The sequence below is a fragment of the Staurois parvus genome, unplaced genomic scaffold, assembly GCF_062004578.1.
Source record: "Staurois parvus isolate SC_StPar_1 unplaced genomic scaffold, SC_StPar_1.0 ptg000655l, whole genome shotgun sequence".
In the NCBI taxonomy this organism is placed as follows: domain Eukaryota; kingdom Metazoa; phylum Chordata; class Amphibia; order Anura; family Ranidae; genus Staurois; species Staurois parvus.
This window is the reverse complement of record NW_028318451.1, coordinates 306,440-326,466: the sequence shown is the minus strand read 5'-3', so window position 1 is coordinate 326,466 and position 20,027 is coordinate 306,440. Positions and strand designations below refer to the sequence as shown.

The 20,027-nt window shown below is 41.7% G+C and overlaps 1 protein-coding gene across 1 annotated transcript; it reads right to left on the bottom strand.

Moving 5' to 3' along the window:
- Window positions 1–931: 931 nt before the first annotated feature.
- SRSF7 (serine and arginine rich splicing factor 7) lies at window positions 932–14,327 on the bottom strand. Its single transcript, XM_089694179.1, has 8 exons — window positions 14,174–14,327; window positions 6,898–7,078; window positions 5,270–5,446; window positions 3,790–3,864; window positions 2,717–2,818; window positions 2,397–2,444; window positions 1,861–1,896; window positions 932–1,522 (listed from the first exon to the last, which is right to left on the bottom strand). Exons 1-8 carry the CDS (start codon window positions 14,199–14,201, stop codon window positions 1,468–1,470), a joined length of 702 nt encoding a protein of 233 aa, XP_089550305.1. The 5' UTR covers window positions 14,202–14,327; the 3' UTR covers window positions 932–1,467.
- Window positions 14,328–20,027: the final 5,700 nt, after the last annotated feature.

The following is a 20,027-nucleotide window of genomic DNA, read 5'->3' as shown; positions in this document are numbered from 1 at the left end:
CCCCTCACTGTGTGCACACCCTGGGTCAACACCTTTTAGGGAAAAAAAAAAAAAAAAAAATTCCCACTAGCTCTTTAGTCTCCACTCGAGCTGTGGGACCCCATTCATACCCATGGGTGATTTACATTTCGGAAAATTATGGCTCATTCATAGGAATTAATGGAACCACATTACCCATGAATGATTAGCAAGCATGTTTTTACTGGAAAGGCTGTGCAGCATCTGGCAGGGACACAAAAATGTTTAATTGGATGATAGGAAAGCATTTAAAAAACAGCAGGCAGCATTCATGGAGTTGGAGAATTAAAATAAAAGTGGACTTATTCATTAAACCTTAAAATATAAAAATAAACGAGCGCTGGGTGAAAAAGTGTTTGAATAGCTGCCAGCATAAAAAGGAAAACCTCTAAATGTGATATATAAATATAAATATGCAGCGCTAGAAGGTAATGTATAAATCACAAATTAGCGTAATAAAAATGAGCATATAAAACAAAAGTTGCAAATGGCATACAAAGACGCAGTGCTATGCAGCGCTAAATGGCAATATATAATCACAAATAGGCGTAATGATGAACATGAGCCACAGCAGTCACGAATGTTTACACCATTTTGGTCTGATTGACTATCATTATTGTCGCTTTAGGCACCTTCCAGGATTTGCACATGAAACGGTTTTATATGTCATTTAACGTCTTTTGAACGCTCATGTTCATCATTACGCCTATTTGTGATTATATATTGCCATTTAGCGCTGCATAGCACTGCGTCTTTGTATGCCATTTACAACTTTGTTTTATATGCCCATTTTTATTACGCTAATTTGGGATTATACATTACCTTCTAGCGCTGCATATTTGTATTTATATATTCTTTAAACCTGCCACATTTCTAAGCACTTTCTAAACCCATTAAGAAAATACACAAAATGTTTGAAAAAAAATAATAAACTTTATTTAGAACAAATCGCATTTTCTGATGTTCTATGATCTGCAACAGTGTTTAAAGCTCTAGGAGACAGCTTTGAATACATTTTACACAAACTGCTTATTTTAGGATCAACAACAGCTGAACAAAATAAAGAGCCTAGTTCATGAAGAATATATCAGTGGCATACTGCCCCTCAATTTATGACTGGTATACTGCTAGCAAAGTCTAGGATCAGAAATGCCATGTTTAGCCCCTCAAGACACCAGTTTTTGAAGGTAAGCCAAACGATATTATTAGTTGGGCACATTTATTTTACATGTTCTAAAAAGAGGAATTATCTACAGCCATGCAAACTTACAGGTCATATTCATTGCACAAGTACTTTTAAATTTTCGTTACAAAAAGATTCACTTTCATATTGACAGGATATAAAAAAGGAGACATGTGCTAGCCTACCAAAGTGACTTAAAACAAAAAACTTAAAAGGTGAAAAATAAAAAATTGTGGCAAGAGTTTTAATAAATGCCAAGTGGTGATTTAGCCATTCCTTTCTGGACTTATGCTCCTTCTCGGGCTTCTGGATGGTGAACGACTGAGAAAGAGAAAAAAAAAAAAAATTAAAAAAAAAAACTAACAGTTTTGAAGTTACCATTTACAGATTTTCATTACTTGTATTAAATGTGGAATACTCTCAAGCGTTTCCAAAGCCTGATCATGGCAGACACTATGCTGAGAGCTCAAAACACTGCCTGTACCCAAACATTGCTGTCTGCCCCCTCAAGTTAGTATACCAACTACAGAAATCCCTTCCCAAGTATTAAACCAAAATGTCAAACCCCAGTAACACACTCCAATTCACAGATCTAAACCAACCATTCACAGGAATGTCAAGGATGACAAAATATAAATACATGATATGGTTAAAATTACCTTGCTCCTTTTGGAGAAGCAGATCTTGACTTTGACCTAAAGAAAAAAAAAAAAATATTATAAAATTAAAAAAGACATCTGCAACCAAAGCTTGTTTAAATGGCCAATTTTTTTTTATTTTATAGTTTTAGATAGAGTGGTGAGAAATTTGAACACTTTTTTTATTGTAGTCTGTGTTCCAGTTAGGGAGACACTGTCTTGTTTACCATTGTCATTGAAAGTACAGCCCAACATTTTGGGCTGTCCCCAGAAAAGTAAGAGGGGACATCTTCCAATGCGGGCACTAGTTTTGATCACCCTCCCCCCTTCCTATTTAGAGCCCTAGAATAAGTACAAATCTTGATGAAAATTTAAAAATGGCTACAGAAAAAAAAAAAAAAAAAAAAAAAAAAAAAAAAAAAAGTTTATAGTGGTATTTGAACAAGTTCCTAAATCAGCAGTATATTATGCATATTGGTCGTTGCAAAAGTAATTTCCAAAAATGGTAATAAAATAGGGCAATTCTAGCTTGAATGAACATAAAAAAAAGGTCTTACCTGCTTCTGGGGCGTGAGACAGACCTGGATCTGGACCTTGACCTAGATCTGAAAGGGGAAAAATGTTGTTTTTTTTTTTTTAAATCAAAACACTGAAAAACGGCAAATTTCAGAATTGTGCATGCAGACCTGTTACCTTAATCATTTTTTATATTTCATATAAACCTTTTCTAGTCTGTTATTACTGTGAGGGGGATGAGGGGTGGCTACCATCTGAGGCAAGTGACATTTCTTCACAGGAATATATTAATGCGTAGTTCTATACCCATTTAAATTTAAAAAAAAAAAAATATGGCCGTTAAATTTGGAGTGTTACGTACCGAGATCTTTTAACAGAAGGAGATCGAGATCTGCGTGGACTTCCAGATCTTGACCTACGTGGTGAAACAGATCTTGATCGCCGGGGAGAGCCAGACCTGGACCTACAGAAAGACAGAACATGAAAATATGTAACACCTTTAAATGCTTCAGTGTTGAAATGTCGTGCAAGTCTGTTTAGAAAATGCATCAACTATAAACAAAAACACACTGAAAAGTTATTTTTGCCCATGGCATCCCTGATCGCAATTAAGTTTAAACTGAAACCCTCCCTAAAGCTACTCAGGCACTTTACACCTATGAAAGAACAGTGTACGCTTTTTTTTTCCATCAAAAGGATATATATATTTTATGTAGCTGTGTTTGTTACTTCCATAACCTACCACCAAAGAACCCCCCAAATTGAATTCTCCAGCTCTTGATGATCGCAGCGATACCATATATGTGTATGTTATTTGTACCCATAGTACAGGCCAGAAACAATAGTGTGCAATTTGTTTTTCATCTTTTACCTAAAAACACACGGACACCAACTTTTTTAAAAATCCTGACCCAAACACTAACCCTGGCACTGAGCTAGATCAAACCTTGATCTAGGTATTTTTATTTATTAATATTTTTTTTTTTTACAAACATTTCTCCCCCCCCCCCATGCCAGGAGTTAGAGAGATTCTCTCTCTCCAGAGAAAGAAATAAAAGGGGGGGGCGCTGGGCTGTACAGTGACTGATCACGGTGATAGCTAATCAGAGGCTATCACAGCGATCCTGTTATCCGGAATAGAGAGTCCTGGGTCCCGATAGTTAGTACGGGACCTGGTGCACGCAATGACACCGCACAAAAAGGTATGCAAATATGCGGCCCCCACACAAAAAAAAACCCAGTTATGTGAGGCTACATATTTGTGTTAAGTCGGCATCAAGGGGTTAAAACACTATATAAAAAAAAACACTGGAAGAGAAGTTAACATAAAGGGGAAAAAAAAAAAAAAAAAGTTACAAACTTGCCCTAAATGCATTTCAAACTTTAATACTCTGTCAAGTAGAAGTTAGGGTAAAAAAAAAAAAAAAAAATTACCTCCTGCCACGGCTTCTGCTGCGTGATCGGGAATATCTTCTTCCCCGAGATCTTGAGTGAGAGCGGGATCTAGACCTGAATATTTTGAAAGAACAAGTTATTGCATGTCTAAAATGCAAAGGACAATGCAACTTAACCAGACATTACCAATGTCTGAAAACAAAATAGGTAACCTATTTGCCTTGAATAGATCTACCCAGGAGAAAAACTTGTTAAAAAAGGAATTCCATTTTTACATTAAAAGTAAATATTCTAAAATATAAAGACTAGAAGTGGTAGTTAAAATAAACCTTGCAAGTCTGCAGGTCGACCCTCTTTGGCACAAGGTCTAGAAGATCTATACGGTCTAGAAGATCTACCAGCCGATCGCTTCATCTACTGTAGGTCTTCCAATCTAACGACGATCAAACTGACAGCCATATGAGCCAGATGAGGCTTGATTGACGCATGAAGGTTTTTCTAGATGGGAATGTGGTCAATCTGCAGTTCTTTTCTAAACCGGAGGGGAGCCCCAAATGTAAGCCAATATTACTTTGATACGGCGATCACAGTAGATCTTAGATTTCATGACCTCTACAGAATCATAAAGGTGGATCTAGATGTAGATGGCTTGAGGGGATCTGGCCTCTTATGCTGATCACCTCAAGGTCTAGCAGAATCATAATGTCGGATTTGCAAGGCGCCTCAGCATGAAATCTTAAGGCTCGTGACATTCTGAATCAAGGCGACTGACTCAAACGAAGAAACCTGTAAGGTTTTGACCAGGTGATTATTAATATATTTGAACAATTCAAAAAGTAAAACAAGCTAAAAATGTACCAGAACAGAAAAGCAGCAGTCCACCATTCGTACACCGTTTTTCAGTTGTGCCACAGCTTTAAGGCTGAAGCAGATACTGGGAAATAACCCAATATAAAAACTACCAATTACTATACTGTTCTGATGGCTTCCTTTGAAACTTCCTGTAATCTGCAGGAGCATGCAAATAAAGCTTCCATTCTGCTCTCAAAGTTCAACATGTCAAACATACAGTTTTAGGGCAAGAGACAGAATTGCCAAAATTCTAAACAAAAATACCAAAATAATCAAGCTGTAGATTTCCTATGGACCAGATATTTTGTTCCCCCACCCGCTAAGCATTTGGACTGGTTCAACCAGATCAAGATTTCCAAAATATAGCATTTTCCAGAGGCTACAGAAAAAAAAAATAATATATATATATTTATACATAGAAAGCATAGTCTGCCACTTCTGCCCAGTCACATGTGTTTGACACATTTTATTTCTTTTAGGAGACTAGCTAAATCTAATACCACAGCAGAAGAACTAAAGTATTATAGCCTACATTATCTAGTCTAGTCCAATGGGCAGTCTGATATTTCATGCATTTATTCGCTTAAGGACTGCTGCTTTAAAAACAACCACAGCAAACATTTTAACTTTGTGCCTCAGATCACAACCAACCAAGACAAATGTGTACCTGCTCCTCCTGCGCCTGCTGTATCTTTGACAATCGTATGCATAGTGCCCCTTTTCACCACATTCATAACACCTGTCACTGGGATCAAAGGGCCTCCGTGCTGGTGGTCTGTCATAGCGGGAACGACGTGGCATGCCAGTTGACAGTTCTACCCTAACTCTTGAGCCACAGATGACCCTGTATTCAATGAAAGGAGAATTAATTTTTTTTTTTTTTTTTTATACAAAGTACAAAGACCATACATTTTAGACCTCATGATTATCAAACGTTAAAAGCCTGTTTATCACATGAACACGTGGCACCACAAAACCCTAATATTGTAATGATGCCACTGTCACATTTGGATAAATAACATGCCAGTGTTCAACGCTGACCTATGCATGAGTTTGCAGAGGAGGAAGGCAACCCTTTATTGCAGAATAGCTTTTGCTCTACAAAGAAAATTTATTAGAAAACCCACCCCACACTGTCCACAGATGTTAAATTCTGCTATAAACAAATATGGTTTAAATGATGCCCATGACCTCTTAAAAGCCAATAGAGACAAGCCTGGAGGAAAGGTAGGGTGGTAGCACTACACCACTAACACCCAATCACATGCACTGATTAATGAGCCTGCAATGTAAAGCATTAATACCTAATCTTTCTGCTGAAAGGCTAGCCATCTTAACCTCCCTAGCGGTCTGATTATGTCCATATTTCTGTGCTGAAAGCGGTACTTTTTTTTGCATGGAAATTTGTTTTTTTTTTATTGTAGGCCTGTAATTTTTAGGAATAACTCACTGAAATCTGTCCGAACAAAAGTCTAGTAAACATCCTGGGTACGTTAAAATTTGAAACAATCATAAATTATAATTTAATAATCAAAAATATAATAAATTTAATTCAATATAATCAAACCAAAAACACTGAAATTTGAAATATAGTGCCAAGTTCGCACATCGCTGAGCAAAGTCGCAAAATCGTTTTCAGTGTCTGATGACGAATTTCCCCACAAATCATCACTCAATTCTGCAAGTGGTTCTGATTTACTATCGCTGTTCTCTAGCTGGTCTAAAACCGCTTTTGACTAAAAGGGACGCTTTTTGGACACCATGGACCTTTCTAAGTTTCCAGGCAGAAAGAACAATCAAAATACAGGCAGGGCACAGGACAAAGCAGTAGGGACAAAATGTATGTGAAATGGTTTGATACAGTAATGTTTTCCTATGTCAAATTTCTAAGAAAATGACAGTTTCAAAAAATTTTTAAATTTGCCGCCAAAGCGGCCCCCGTTCGTGCCGACGCCCGCAGGGACAGGAACACAGAAGCTGGATGCCGATATCGGCCGGAGGAGATGGAAGGGGACGCTGCAGGGGACGCAACGCGGGAGCGAAGGACAAGGTAAGCGCTGCAGGGAATCCCTGAGCAACAACGCATGGTAAGCCCGAGCTAAACTCGGGGTTACCGCTTTTGGTACTGAAACTTTACCCCGAGCTACACTCAGGAATACCACCAGGGAGGTTAAAGTGATAAGCTGAAATTGGTTACCATGGGCACCAACCTTTATATGTTTCTCTGTTGCTACACAAGATCTGACCTACAAAGCATTTTCAGGACATAAGGAAAGCCTTAAAAATTCAACATACTTTCCATCTAAGCCACGCACTGCATCTTCAGCATCTCGTGTATCTTCAAATTCAACAAAAGCAAATCCTGGAGGGTTTCTTGCAATCCAAACTGTACGCAGAGGACCATAATAACTGAACGCTCTCTCCAACTCTCCTTTGCCAGCACCAGTACCAAGATTACCAACGTAGACTTTTGCTTCTAAGAACAGAAAAGACAAAATAAATTAATTTAAAAACAATGGGCAAAAGAAAATACATTTGTAAATGTTATTCCAAATGTTATTTTCTGTCAGTTTTTCAAACAGTCAAAGCATGCAGAAGGACATCTCTAAAAAAAGGAGATATCCTAAGAATCACCAATCTTTGTGTAATACAGAATAACTACTAGGAAATATTCTTCAACTATGCAATAACTCCCAACTGTGTGAAAACTCAACCCACCCAATCAAACCTAAATATACAGTTTTTGGCAACGACCGTTATTCCAATACTAAAAGACAGCTGGTATAGTCTGAGATTGCACAGCTTGTGATGAGTTTGTTGGCAGGGAAGAAATTTTAACTGTGCTCAAAATATGCAAAATAAAAAAATGGTTTAGTAGAGGTTACCTGCAGGGTTCCCCCTGGGCCTTCACACTACTCACCTTGCTTTTTGCTAAAGAAGCTATAAGAAAAAAAAACAAAAAACCCACACCAAGCTACTTGGTCCTTAGAATAGCTACTCCCTCCCCCACATGCAGATGTCCATCCTACCTGCAGGACCTGAGACAGATATAGGTGAAACTCTAAAAATTAGAATATCATGCAAAATTTCAATTATTTCAGTAATGTAACTTAAACAGGTGAAACTAATATATGAGAGACTCATTACATGCAAAGCAAGATAGTTTAAGCCGTAATTTGTCATAATTGTGATTATGGCTTACAGCTCATGAAAACCCCAAATCCACAATCTCAGAAAATTAGATTACATGCAATCAATAAAAAAAGGATTGTACATAGAATATCAGACCTCTGAAAAGTATAAGCATGCATATGTACTCAGTACTCAGTTTGGGCCCCTTGTGCAGCAATTACTGCCTCAATGCGGCGTTGCATGGAAGCCATCAGCCTGTGGCACTGCTGAGGTGTTATGGAAGACCAGGATGCTTCAATAGCGGCATTCAGCTCTTCTGCATTGTTCGGTCTCATGTCTCATCTTTCTCTTGGCAATGCCCCATAGATTCTCTATGGGGTTCAGGTCAGGCGAGTTTGCTGGCCAATCAAGCACAGTAATCCCACGGCCATTGAACCAGGTTTTGGTGCTTTTGGCAAGAAGCACTCCAAAATCTCCTGGTAGATGGCTGCATTGACCCTGGACTTAATGAAGCACAGTGGACCAACAGCAGCAGATGACATGGCTCCCCAAATCAACACAGACTGTGGAAACTTCACACTGGACTTCAAGCATCTTGCAGTGTGTGTCTCTCCATTCTTCTTCCATACTCTGGGATCTTTGTTTCCCAATGAGATGCAAAAGTTGCTCTCATCAGAAAAGAGGACTTTGAACCAACGAGCAACAGACCAGGTTTGTTTTTCTTTAGCCCAGGTTAAGACGCTTCTGATGGGGTTTGTTCAGGAACTGCTCGACAAGAGGAATATGACATTTGAAGCCCATGTCCAGCATCCGTCTGTGTGTGATGGCTCTTGATGCACTGACTCCAGCCTCAGTCCACTCCTTGTGAAAGTCCCCAACACTTTTGAATGGCCTTTTTCTGGCAATCCTCTCCAGGCTGCGGTCATCCCTGCTGCTTGTGCACCTTTTTCTTCCACACTTTTCCCTTCCACATAACTTTCTATTAATGCGCTTTGATACCCTATCAAAAACGCATGTGTGAAAATGCAAAACGCACAGCAGAAACGGATCAAACGCAAATTGCATAGGTGTGAACCTAGCCTTACAGGTGGCAGAAGGGAGAAAGAGCACCTATCACTGCCTATTGCGAATACAAGGGACGTTCACATTTCTTGTGATACCAGTAAAAGTGAAATAAATGAAAACATTTTTTAAACACCTCCCATCCCACTGTGCTCACATGCAAAGGAGAACGTAGCTGTTGGGCCAGCATACATACGTAAACACCGGTCGCACCACACGTCAGATATCACTACTAGCACCTATGTGAGCACAATTCTAGCACCAGATCTCCTGCATCACTCTAACCTGGTAAACTGTAAAAGCGTTTAACGCGTCACCTATGGAGATTTTTTTTAAGTACCATAGTTTGCTGTAACTTTAAAGTGTTGCATGTTAACCATTTACTCGCTGCAAGGCCCCTTTCACACGAGCGGTTAGCTTTCAGCTGCGATTAGAGGAACTTATTTAGTGCAGCTAAATGCAGAAAATGCATCCCTATGGCTCCATGCACACACTGCGTACAGGAGCGATGTACCGCAACTATCTGTACATAAACGCAGTTAATTGCACTACAGAGAACACGCAAACAGTTGCTATACACCCTTTTCCAAATTAATATGCAAATTCTATTTAAGTGTCACAAAGATTAAATATTTTGTTTTTCAGTTTAACTCATGGATGGCATGGTGTGTCAGGGCTCTTTTGATCACTGAAAACAATCTGACACCTGTGATAATTAGATTGGCAGGTGAGCCCAATTTAAGGAAAAACTACTAAAGGAGGGTGTTCCACATTATTAACCACCTCCCACCATATAGTAATATGACGGGCGCAAGGTGGTTCTCTCGTTCTGAGAGGACGTCATCCCATTCTCACTGCGCATGCGCGGCTCAGGGAGAACACAGTGTGGCAATCAGCATTGCGCTGTGTCCCTCGGACACAGCTGATCACATGTAAACAGGGAAATGCCCATTATCTGCATTTCTCTCCTCTCGAGCTGTCAGCGTGACAGCTCGAGAGGAGAGCCGGTAATCGGCTTTCCGCGCAGGGGACATGTACACTGATCATCAGGGCACTGATGATCAGTGTAGCCCCAGCAGTGCCACCTGTCAGTGTCCATCAGTGCCGCAGAAAAATCACTTCCTTATTTACAAACTTTTATAACAAAAACTAAGACATTTTTTTTTCAAAATTCAGTGGTTTTTGGTTTAAGAAAAAATAAAAAAACCCAGAGGTGATTAAATACCACCAAAATAAAGCTCTGTCACAAAAAAAATTATAAAAATTTCATATGGGTACAGTGTTTGACCGCGCAATTGTCAAAGTGCAACAGCGCTAAAAGCTGGAAATTAGCCTGTGCAGGAAGGGGGTATAAGTGCCCTGTAGGCAAGTGGTTAAGCAGAGCACCATTTTCAAGCAATATGGGGAAGAAAAAGGATCTCTCTGCTGCCGAAAAGAGTGAAATAGTTCAATACCTTGGACGAGGTATGAAAACATTCGATAATTCACGAAAACTTAAGCGTGAGCATCGCACTATTAAGAGATTTGTGGCTGATTCAGAGCACAGACCCTTTAGGGTCCCCGAAGGTGTAAAGATGATCTCTGAATAGTATGTGGAGTTTACGATTGACCACTTTCTTCCCTGGTACAGAAGGAAGAACTATGCTTTCGGTAATAAAATCATCTTCATGCATGACAATGCACCATCTCATGCTGCAAATAATACCTCTGCATCAATGGCTGCTATGGGGATAAAAGGAGAGAGTCATGGTGTGGCCTCCATCCTCCCCTGACCTCAATCCTATTAAGAACCTTTGGAGCATCCTCAAGCAAAAGATCTATGAGGGTGGGAGGCAGTTTACATCCAAACAGCAGCTCTGGGAGGCTATTCTGACATCTTGCAAACAAATTCAAGCAGAAACTGTCCAAAAACTCACAAGTTCAATGGATGCAAGACTTGTGAAGCTGCTATCAAATAAGGGGTTCTATGTTACAATGTAACGTGACCTGTTAAAATGTTTAAAAAGTTAAAATGTTGTTAAAAGTTTGATTGAAATAGCTTTTGATTTCAGCAAATATACTGCAAACACAACAAATGACAATTTTCAGTTCTTTACAACCTATAAAGTGTTTTGAAACTTACTGTGCGTAATAATTTGGAACAGTGCATTGTAAGTTTATGTTTAACAAAAATACTGTTATTAGGTTTGTTCAAAAAAAATTTGAATTTTACTCTTAACCACTTGCCTACCAGGCACTTATACCCCCCTTATTTACCAGGCCAATTTTCAGCTTTCAGCGCTGCCGCACTTTGACAATTGCGCGGTCATGCAACATTGTACCCATATGAAATTTTGATCATTTTTTTCCTCACAAATAGAGCTTTCTTTTGGTGGTATTTAATCGCCACTGGGCGCTTTACTTTTTGCGCTATTAAAAAAGTGCAAAAAATTTGAAAAAAAAAAAAAAATTTTTCAAACAGGTAATTTTTCTCCTTCACTGATGTGCGTTGATGAGGCAGCACTGATAGGCGGCACTGATAGGCAGCACTAATGAGGTGGCACGGATAGGCGGCACTGATAGGCAGCACTGATGATGGGTACTGATAGACGGCACTGACTGGCGGCACTGACTGGCACAACCGCTGGGCACTGACTGGCACAACCGCTGGGCGGCACTGCTGGGCAGAACTTGTGGGTGGCACTGCTGGGCAGAACTTGTGGGTGGCACTGCTGGGCAGAACTTGTGGGTGGCACTGCTGGGCAGAACTTGTGGGTGGCACTGCTGGGCACCGATCATCAGGGCACTGATCATCGGTGCCCTGATGATCGGTGCCGATCCTCGCTCTGACAACTGCCGGTTCTCGGCAGTACTTTCCTCACGATCTGACAGCGTGAGGAAAGTGCAGCCGAGAATCGGCACTTGCATTTCCCTGTGATCAGCGTGTCATTGGACACCGCTGATCACGTGGTAAAAGGCCGGTATGATTGGCCTTTTACCACATCACGTGATCAGCTGTGTCCGTAGGACACCGCGATCACGGAGATCGCCGGGTGCGTGCCCCTGGTCATATGACGTCCACCCAGAACTGACCGGCCGCAGTGCAGCCGTCATTCGGCTATCTGCGGTCGGCAACTAGTTAATAACATGAGAATTATGCTGACTGTTATTTACATCGATTATTTAGGTAAATGAGAAAAATATCATTTGCATAATAATTTGGAACTGTGTGTATGCAAATGACATTTTTCTCATTTATCTAAATAATTGATGTAAATAAACAGCTGATCACGTGATGTGGTAAAAGGCCAATCACAGCAGCCTTTTACCAAGTGATCAGCCGCGTCCAATGACACGCTGATCACCGGGAAATGCAATTGCCGGTTCTCGGCTGCACTTTCCTCATACTGTCAGAGCGTGAGGAAAGTACTGCCGAGAACCGGCAGTTGTCAGAGCAGGGATCGGCACCGATCATCAGGGCACTGATGATCAGTGCCACCCACCAGTTCCGCCTACCTGTGCCCAGTAGTGCGCCCACCTGTGCCACCCACCAGTGCCCAGCGGTTGCGCCAGTCAGTGCCACCTCATTCGTGCTGCCTATCAGTGCCACCTCAGTGCTGCCTATCAGTCCCGCCTCATCAACGCACATCAGTGAAGGAGAAAAATTACCTGTTTGAAAAATTTTATAATAGAAACAAAATAACTTTTTAAATTTTAGCACTTTTTTTGTTTGTAGCGCAGAAAGTAAAGTGCCCAGCGGCTATTAAATACCACCAAAAGAAAGCTCTATTTGTGAGAAACAAAAATATAAAAATTTCATAAGGGTACAATCTTGCATGACCGCGCAATTGTCAAAATGCAACAGCGCTGAAAGCTGAAAATAGGCCTGGTAAAGAAGGGGGTATAAGTGCCTGGTAGGCAAGTGGATAATAATGTGGAACACCCTCCTTTAGTAGTTTTTCCTTAAATTGGGCTCACCTGCAAATCTAATTATCACAGGTGTCAGAGATTGTTTTCAGTGATCAAAAGAGCCCTGAGACACAAGGCCATCCATGAGTTAAACTGAAAAACAAAATATTTAATCTTTGTGACACCTAAATAGAATTTGCATAATAATTTGGAACAGGGTGTAATAAAGGCAAGAATTTACTACCACAGCCGCATGTAAATGCACGTGATCGCAGATAAATGCAATGTACAAAAGCAAATGATCTCTGTACCTGGAGTGTTGGAATTTCAAAATAAAAAACACATGCATTAACCACTGGTTCACAAATACACGGCCATGTTTTGCGTGGGCACAAGAGCCCATTCATTTGAATGGACTCCCATGCCCCATGGAGAAGTCTCTGCACTTCTTCTGAAAACGCAGAACTAATGGTTCCGGCCTGCGGGTCCGCATTCCTCTGTGCGGGTGGTGCGGCTGCCCGGATTTTCATGCGGATCACCACCCGCACATATGTGAACCTAGCCTTACAAGCATTAGAATAACCACCCATGTGAAGGAGGCATAACAGCATTGTTACCCTTTACAAAACAATTGGGTATTAGATTGTATTTTTGGACATTTAAATTCCCAGAAGTGTGCATTTACAAAAAAAAAATTGTCATTTGAAAAATCAACGCACAAAGACCATGTAACGAAAAAAATGCCACACTCCCCATTATAGTCTCCAGGGCCTCTGCTTAAAAACAAGGTTTGGGGTTCCAAGTACCTTTCTAGAAAGGGGAATAAAGGCAGACTTTCAGAATAGGACCAGTCTTCAAGTGGTTAAGGGACCACAGTCCATCAAGTAGCAGAATGAATGGTCCTATGGCGGTTTTTAGATAGAAAACAGAATTTGCAAGGCTACTATATCAAATAAGAACCCCAATGATCTGTGTATTCTTCTGGATCAAAGTTCCCACCGAACCAAAATCCTGAGGGGGGCCCAGTGCTTAATGTCCAATAACACACAGTACTCTTCTGCAATGGAAGGCCGAAGTCCTGGCGCCATGTGATCAGTTTTGCTGTATAAATGATGGCAGATCCCAGACGATCGTACACAGACCCAGCCAGAGATCAGCATCCTGAGCCGGCCTCAGCGTGCTCCATGTAACACGGGCCACAGTACCCAGCAGGTGATGACAATAGAGATGTGCGCCGGACAGATATTCCCGGCACACCCCTCCATGCACGATACAAACTCCTGCAGTAAAAGATGAGGAAATCCCTCTCATTCCATCGGCAGACTCACTACATCGAGCACGTGACTAGCGCGCCTCACAAAATGGCGGCTGCAGACCACACATGCCTCACGAGCGCCTGCTAGGCAACACAAGTCACAATAAAGCACATTCTTACACAAAGTGCCGTCTCCTAAACCATGCTTCATAACACAATCCCGTGCACACTTACCTCCGCTATACCTCCCGTATCGCGACATTACTCCTCCGATGGACTCTCCCGCAACAACGCCGACTATAAGTGGAATATGGCGCGGCGCCTGCTCGTTTCTTATAAATGCTACAACAGCCTGCCGTGAGGTAGTCGGCGCCCATTGGGTGACAGCTTGTTACGTAACGCTTAGGAAAGCCCACATCCAGGAAGAGCGGGAGGATAGGGCAATAGCCTGGAGAGACCCCGCCCTTTTGGTGGGTGTGTGTTGTATGTGCGTGCGCGGTGTCTATGGGGCTCGATGGGCAAACAATGCAGCCTTCCCCTGATACTGACCACAGGCCATTCATCATCATAACCGTCACATTTCAATGTACAAGTGCAATGAAGTCCGAGCACTGCACAGAACGTACGGCACTATGTATGGAGTTCTATAGATCGGGACAGGGATACGGTCATATGATGGATTCCGATCACATTGTACATCCCTGTAGTAGGTTCCATTCTAAACCCCTCACACCAGGACAAAACAATGGGCAGCTACAGGAGCTGGCCACCAGTCCTGGAATAGACAACGTAGTAGAGTCAGTGCAGTGTGGGCACACATGGCGGAGTCACAGCAGTGTGGGCTCTCAGATACATAGTCTGGCTGAAAAAAAGACAAAAGTCCATCCAGTTCAACCATAAAAAAAATCCTATACCCACAGTTGATCCAGAGGAAGGCAAAAAACCCAGCAAAGCATGATCCAATGTGCTCCTGCTTGGAAAATATTCCTTCCTGATCCACCGAGAGGCAATCGGATATTCCCTGGATCAACTTTACCTATAAATGTTAGTATCCAGTTATATTCTGTGTAAGAAAGAATCCAGGCCTTTTTTAAAGCAATCCACTGAGCTGGCCAAAACCAACTCTTGAGGGAGTCTATTCCACATTTTCACAGCTCTTACTGTGAAGAAACCTTTCCGTATTTGGAGATTAAATCTCTTTTCCTCCAGATGTAAAGAGTGCCCCCTTGTCCTCTGTGATGACCTCAGGGTGAATAGCTCTACACCGAGTTCACTATATGAACCACTGATGTATTTATACATGTTGATCAGATCCCCCCTTAATCTCCTCTTCTCAAGAGAGAATACATTCAGTTCCTCTAATCGTTCCTCATAGCTACTCCTCCGGTCACCCTCCTCCTCCATCCTACGCTCCCTCACCCACATCTTCAATCTCTTCCTCTCTACTGGCGCATTCCCCTCCCCCCTAAAGCACACGCACATCACCCCCATACTCAAAAAACTCTCCCTGGACCCCACCGACCTGAACAACCTTAGACCCATCTCCCTGCTGCCATTTACTTCCAAGCTCCTTGAGTGCTTAGTCTACAATCGCCTAAGTGCCCACCTCACTGACAACAACCTCCTCGATCCACTCCACTCCACCGAAACCGCCCTACTCAAAATCACTAATGACCTGCTAACCGCCAAATCCAATGGCCACTACTCAGTCTTCTTACTCCTCGACCTCTCTGCGGCCTTTGACACAGTTGACCACCCCCTCCTCCTTAATAAACTACACTCCCTCGGCATCAGAGACTCTGCTCTCTCCTGGCTCTCCTCCTATCTATCCCAACGCTCCTTCAGCATTACCTATAATGCTACCACCTCCCCCTCTCTGTTAGGGTCCCCCAAGGCTCTGTCCTTGGGCCCCTTTTCTTCTCCATCTACACCTCCTCCCTCGGCAAACTGATACACTCCACGGCTTCAACTGCCATCTCTATGCCGATGACACGCAAATTTACCTCTCCACCCCTCGCCTCACCCCTTCAGTCTCTGCCCGTATCATCCACCTACTGAACAACATATCAGACTGGATGTCGCTCCCTTTCCTCAAATTTAACCTTTCCAAAACCGAGCTCCTTATTTTACCCCCAGCCCGCATCCCCCCCCCCCACCCTCTCCATCACGACCAACAACGCCACCATCAGTCCCACCCTGCAAGCCAAAGTCCTAGGTGTCACTAGACTCAAACCTGTCCTTCCAACCCCATGTCCAATCGTTGGCAAACTCATGCAGGCTCCACCTCCGCAACATCTCCAAAATACGTACCTTCCAACCCCAGACACTAATAAACAACTCGTTGACGCCCTTATTATCTCACATCTGGACTACTGCAACTCCCTTCTCACCGGCCTACCCCAACACAGGCTATTCCCACTTCAGTCTATGCTGAATTCAGGGAACAGACTCATCAACCTTACCAACCGCTCCGCTTCTGCCACCCCCCTCTGTCATTCCCTCCACTGGCTCCCGATTACCCAGCGCATTAAATTCAAACTACTAACACAGACATACAAAGCCATTCATAACGCTGCCCCAAACTCACCGACCTGATACCCAAATACCACCCAACCCGTAATCTTCGCTCCTCACAAGACCTCCTACTTTCTAGCTCCCTGGTCTCCACCTCCCACGCCCAACTTTTCCAGGACTTCCCCCATCCTCTGGAACTCACTACCCCAATCCATCAGACTGTCACCTACCCTCCTCACCTTTAGGCTCACCCTGAAAACCCATCTCTTCAGGGAAGCCTACCCCGCCCTCACCTAATAGCCGATCTCCTCCACTCTTCCTACCACTCCATCCCCCACAGCCACTTCCTCCTGTGCCACTATCTCCTCCCTCCTAGATTGTAAGCTCGAAAGAGCTGGGCCCTTGACCCCCTCGTGTTTTGTTTTGTTACTGTATTGTCTCATGTACTGTCCCCCACTATAATGTACAACGCTGAGCAAACCTTTTAGCGCTATATAAATACTGTATAATAATAATAATATCTGAGCTCCTCCATGCCTCTTATCAGTTTGGTTGCCCTTCTCTGTACTTTCTCCAGTTCCCCAGTGTTCCTTTTGTGAATTGGTGCCCAAAACTGAACTGCATATTCCAGATGAGGTATTACTAATGATTTGCACAGGGGTAATATGATATCTCTCTCTCTGGAGTCTATACCTCTTTTAATACAAGAGAGGATTTTGCTCGCTTTAGAAATTGCAGCTTGGCATTGCATGCCATTATTAAGCTTGTGATCTACCAGAACCCCCAGATCCTTCACCAATGACTCCACTCATGGCAGAGTCAGTGTAGTGTGGGTGCATGTCATGGAGTCAGAGGAGTGTGGGCACACAGGCGCTGACCCTTTGAGGGCTCATTAACACGGGTAAAAAGCTGTATTTAGATGTGCACACGTACAGTTTTGTGCACATCTCAACACATCACTGTAGTAATCAATAAGCCCATACAAACAGCTACGTTTACATGCATCAGCACTTACATGCAAAGTCATTTGTTGGATTGAAAGAACTGTACACATCTAAATGAAAATACTTTGGGCCCGTATTTTTACGCAGGATCTTCTGCTAGCTCTGCCAGTAAGAACCTGCATTCTGTGCAGAAAATAGGCATATGACTGACTGACTGAGCCCTAAAGCTCTATTAACTACTTGCCCTCCAGAGGATTTACCCCCCTTAATGACCAGGCCTCTTTTTGCTACTCGGCGCTGCACTAATTCAACTGATAATTGCACGGTCATGCAATGCTGTACCCAAACAAAATTTAAGTCCTTTTTTTCACAGAAATACAGCTTTCTTTGAGTGGTGTTTGATCACCTGTGCGCTTTTTATTTTTTGCGCTATAAACAAAAAAGACCAAAAATTTTGAAGAAAAACAATATTTTTAAATTTTGGCTATAAAAAAAATAAACTCAAAGTTAGTTAGAAATTTAGGCCAAAATGTATTCTGCTACATGTTTTTGGTAAAAAAAATCCAAATAAGTATATATTGATTGCTTTGTGTGAAAGTTATAGCTTCTACAAACTATGGTATAGATACTGCAATTGAATCCATTTTTTTGCTATCCATCGCTGCACTAGTTTAACTGACAATTGCACGGTCTTGCAGTATGGTACATAAATTAAATTTTTGTCCTTTTTTCACACAAAATAGAGCTTTCTTTTTGTGGTAATTGATCACCTGTGCACTTTTTATTTTTGGCGCTATAAACAAAAAAAGTTTTGAAAATGTATTTATTTTTTTTTAAAAAACAATGTTTTCTCATTTCGGTCATAAAAAATATCCAAGAAAACTAAAATTTTGTCATAAATGTAGGCCAAAATGTATTCTGCTACATGTTTTTGGTTAAAAAACCCCAATAAGTGTATATTGATTGCTTTGTGTGAAAGTTATAGCATCTACAAACTATGGTATAGATAATGGAATTTACACAGATTTTACTTTCTGACTGCCCATCAAATTTCTTGAGGTGCTAAAATACCAGGATAGTACAAACACCCCCAAATGACCCCTTTTCGGAAAGTAGACACCCAAAGCTATCTGCTGAGAGGCATATTGAGTCCATGGAAGATTTTTTTTTCCCACAAGTTTCTGGAAAATGACAAAAACATTAATTTGTTTTCTTACACAAAGTTGTAATTTAAATTATATATTTCTCACACAAGCCATGGGTATATGTGAAATTACACCCCAAAACACATTCTGCTACTTCTACTGAGTATGGGGATACCACATGTGTGAGACTTTTTGGGAGCCTAGCCACATACAGGAGCCTGAAATCCAATGACCACTTTGAAAGCCTGAAGGTGCGTAACCTCCTCATTTCACTTCCTCACTACAGTTTCAGAGGCCCTGAAATGCCAGGATAGCACCAACCCCCCCCCCCCCAAATGACCCCTTTTTGGAGGGGTGGGGGAATTTTATGCCCAGCATTAGAATTTATGCCACACATCACTCACTCTTCTAACCACCTGCAGATCAAGCCTTTTCTGAAACTTTCTGTTCACATGAAAAAAATCTGTATTTTTTGCTAGGAAATTAATTTAAGCCCCCAAACATTATATATATTTTTCAACGCAAACGCCCTAGTGAATAAAATTGTGAGTGCTGCAATTTTCTATGTCACATAGTACTTGCGCAGCGATTTTTAAAACGCAATTTTGTTTGTAAAAAATACACTTTTTTTACTTTTAATACACAAAACACAATATATTGGCCAATTATTTGATAACATATAAAAGATGATGGTATGCCGAGTAAATAGATACCAAATATGACATACTTTAAAACTGTGCATGCCCCGTGCAATGTTGACAAACTGCATACGTTTTTAATATCCATAGGCACTGTTTTAAAAGCCTTTACAAGTTACCATTTTAGATTTACAGAGGAGGTCTAGTGTTAAAATTACTGCCCTTGATCTGACATTCACGGCGATACCGCACATGCATGGTGCAACCGCTGTTTACATACCGGCACAGGATCAACACTCGTGCACACAGGTGTGCGTGCACAGGGGGGCGAGGGTGCTTTTTTTTTTTTTAAATTATTTTTACTCTGGTTACTCTGTCCCTTTAAGTTTTTTTTTTTTTTTTAGCACTTTTAATGCTATCACAGGAAATGCAAATATCCCCTATAACTTCAATGGGTATTATCATATATTCTTTTTGAGAAATCCAAAGTCTATCAGACTCTAGATATCTCCTCTGCCCTTACATTAACCAACCAAACCAAGATCGGTGTGATCAGATGCTTTCCCAATTTACAAATGGCGCTGTTTATATCCTGCAAAACTGAAGTGATGAAATGCTCGAAGCTTCCAATTTCTTACACTATAGAGATGATTGGCACCATTCTGGTCTCCAATCAGCTCTATAGTCAGCTGGCAGAAACACCGGCTGCATAACAGGTTCCCTCGATGGGACAGGACTACCCGAGAAGGCTGTGGAAGGCAGCGGGGGCATCATCTCCTGCTGCTTGTAAAAGCAATCTGCAGCTGTAGGCATCATCCAGGTATAACCATTCAAAGTCCAATGATGT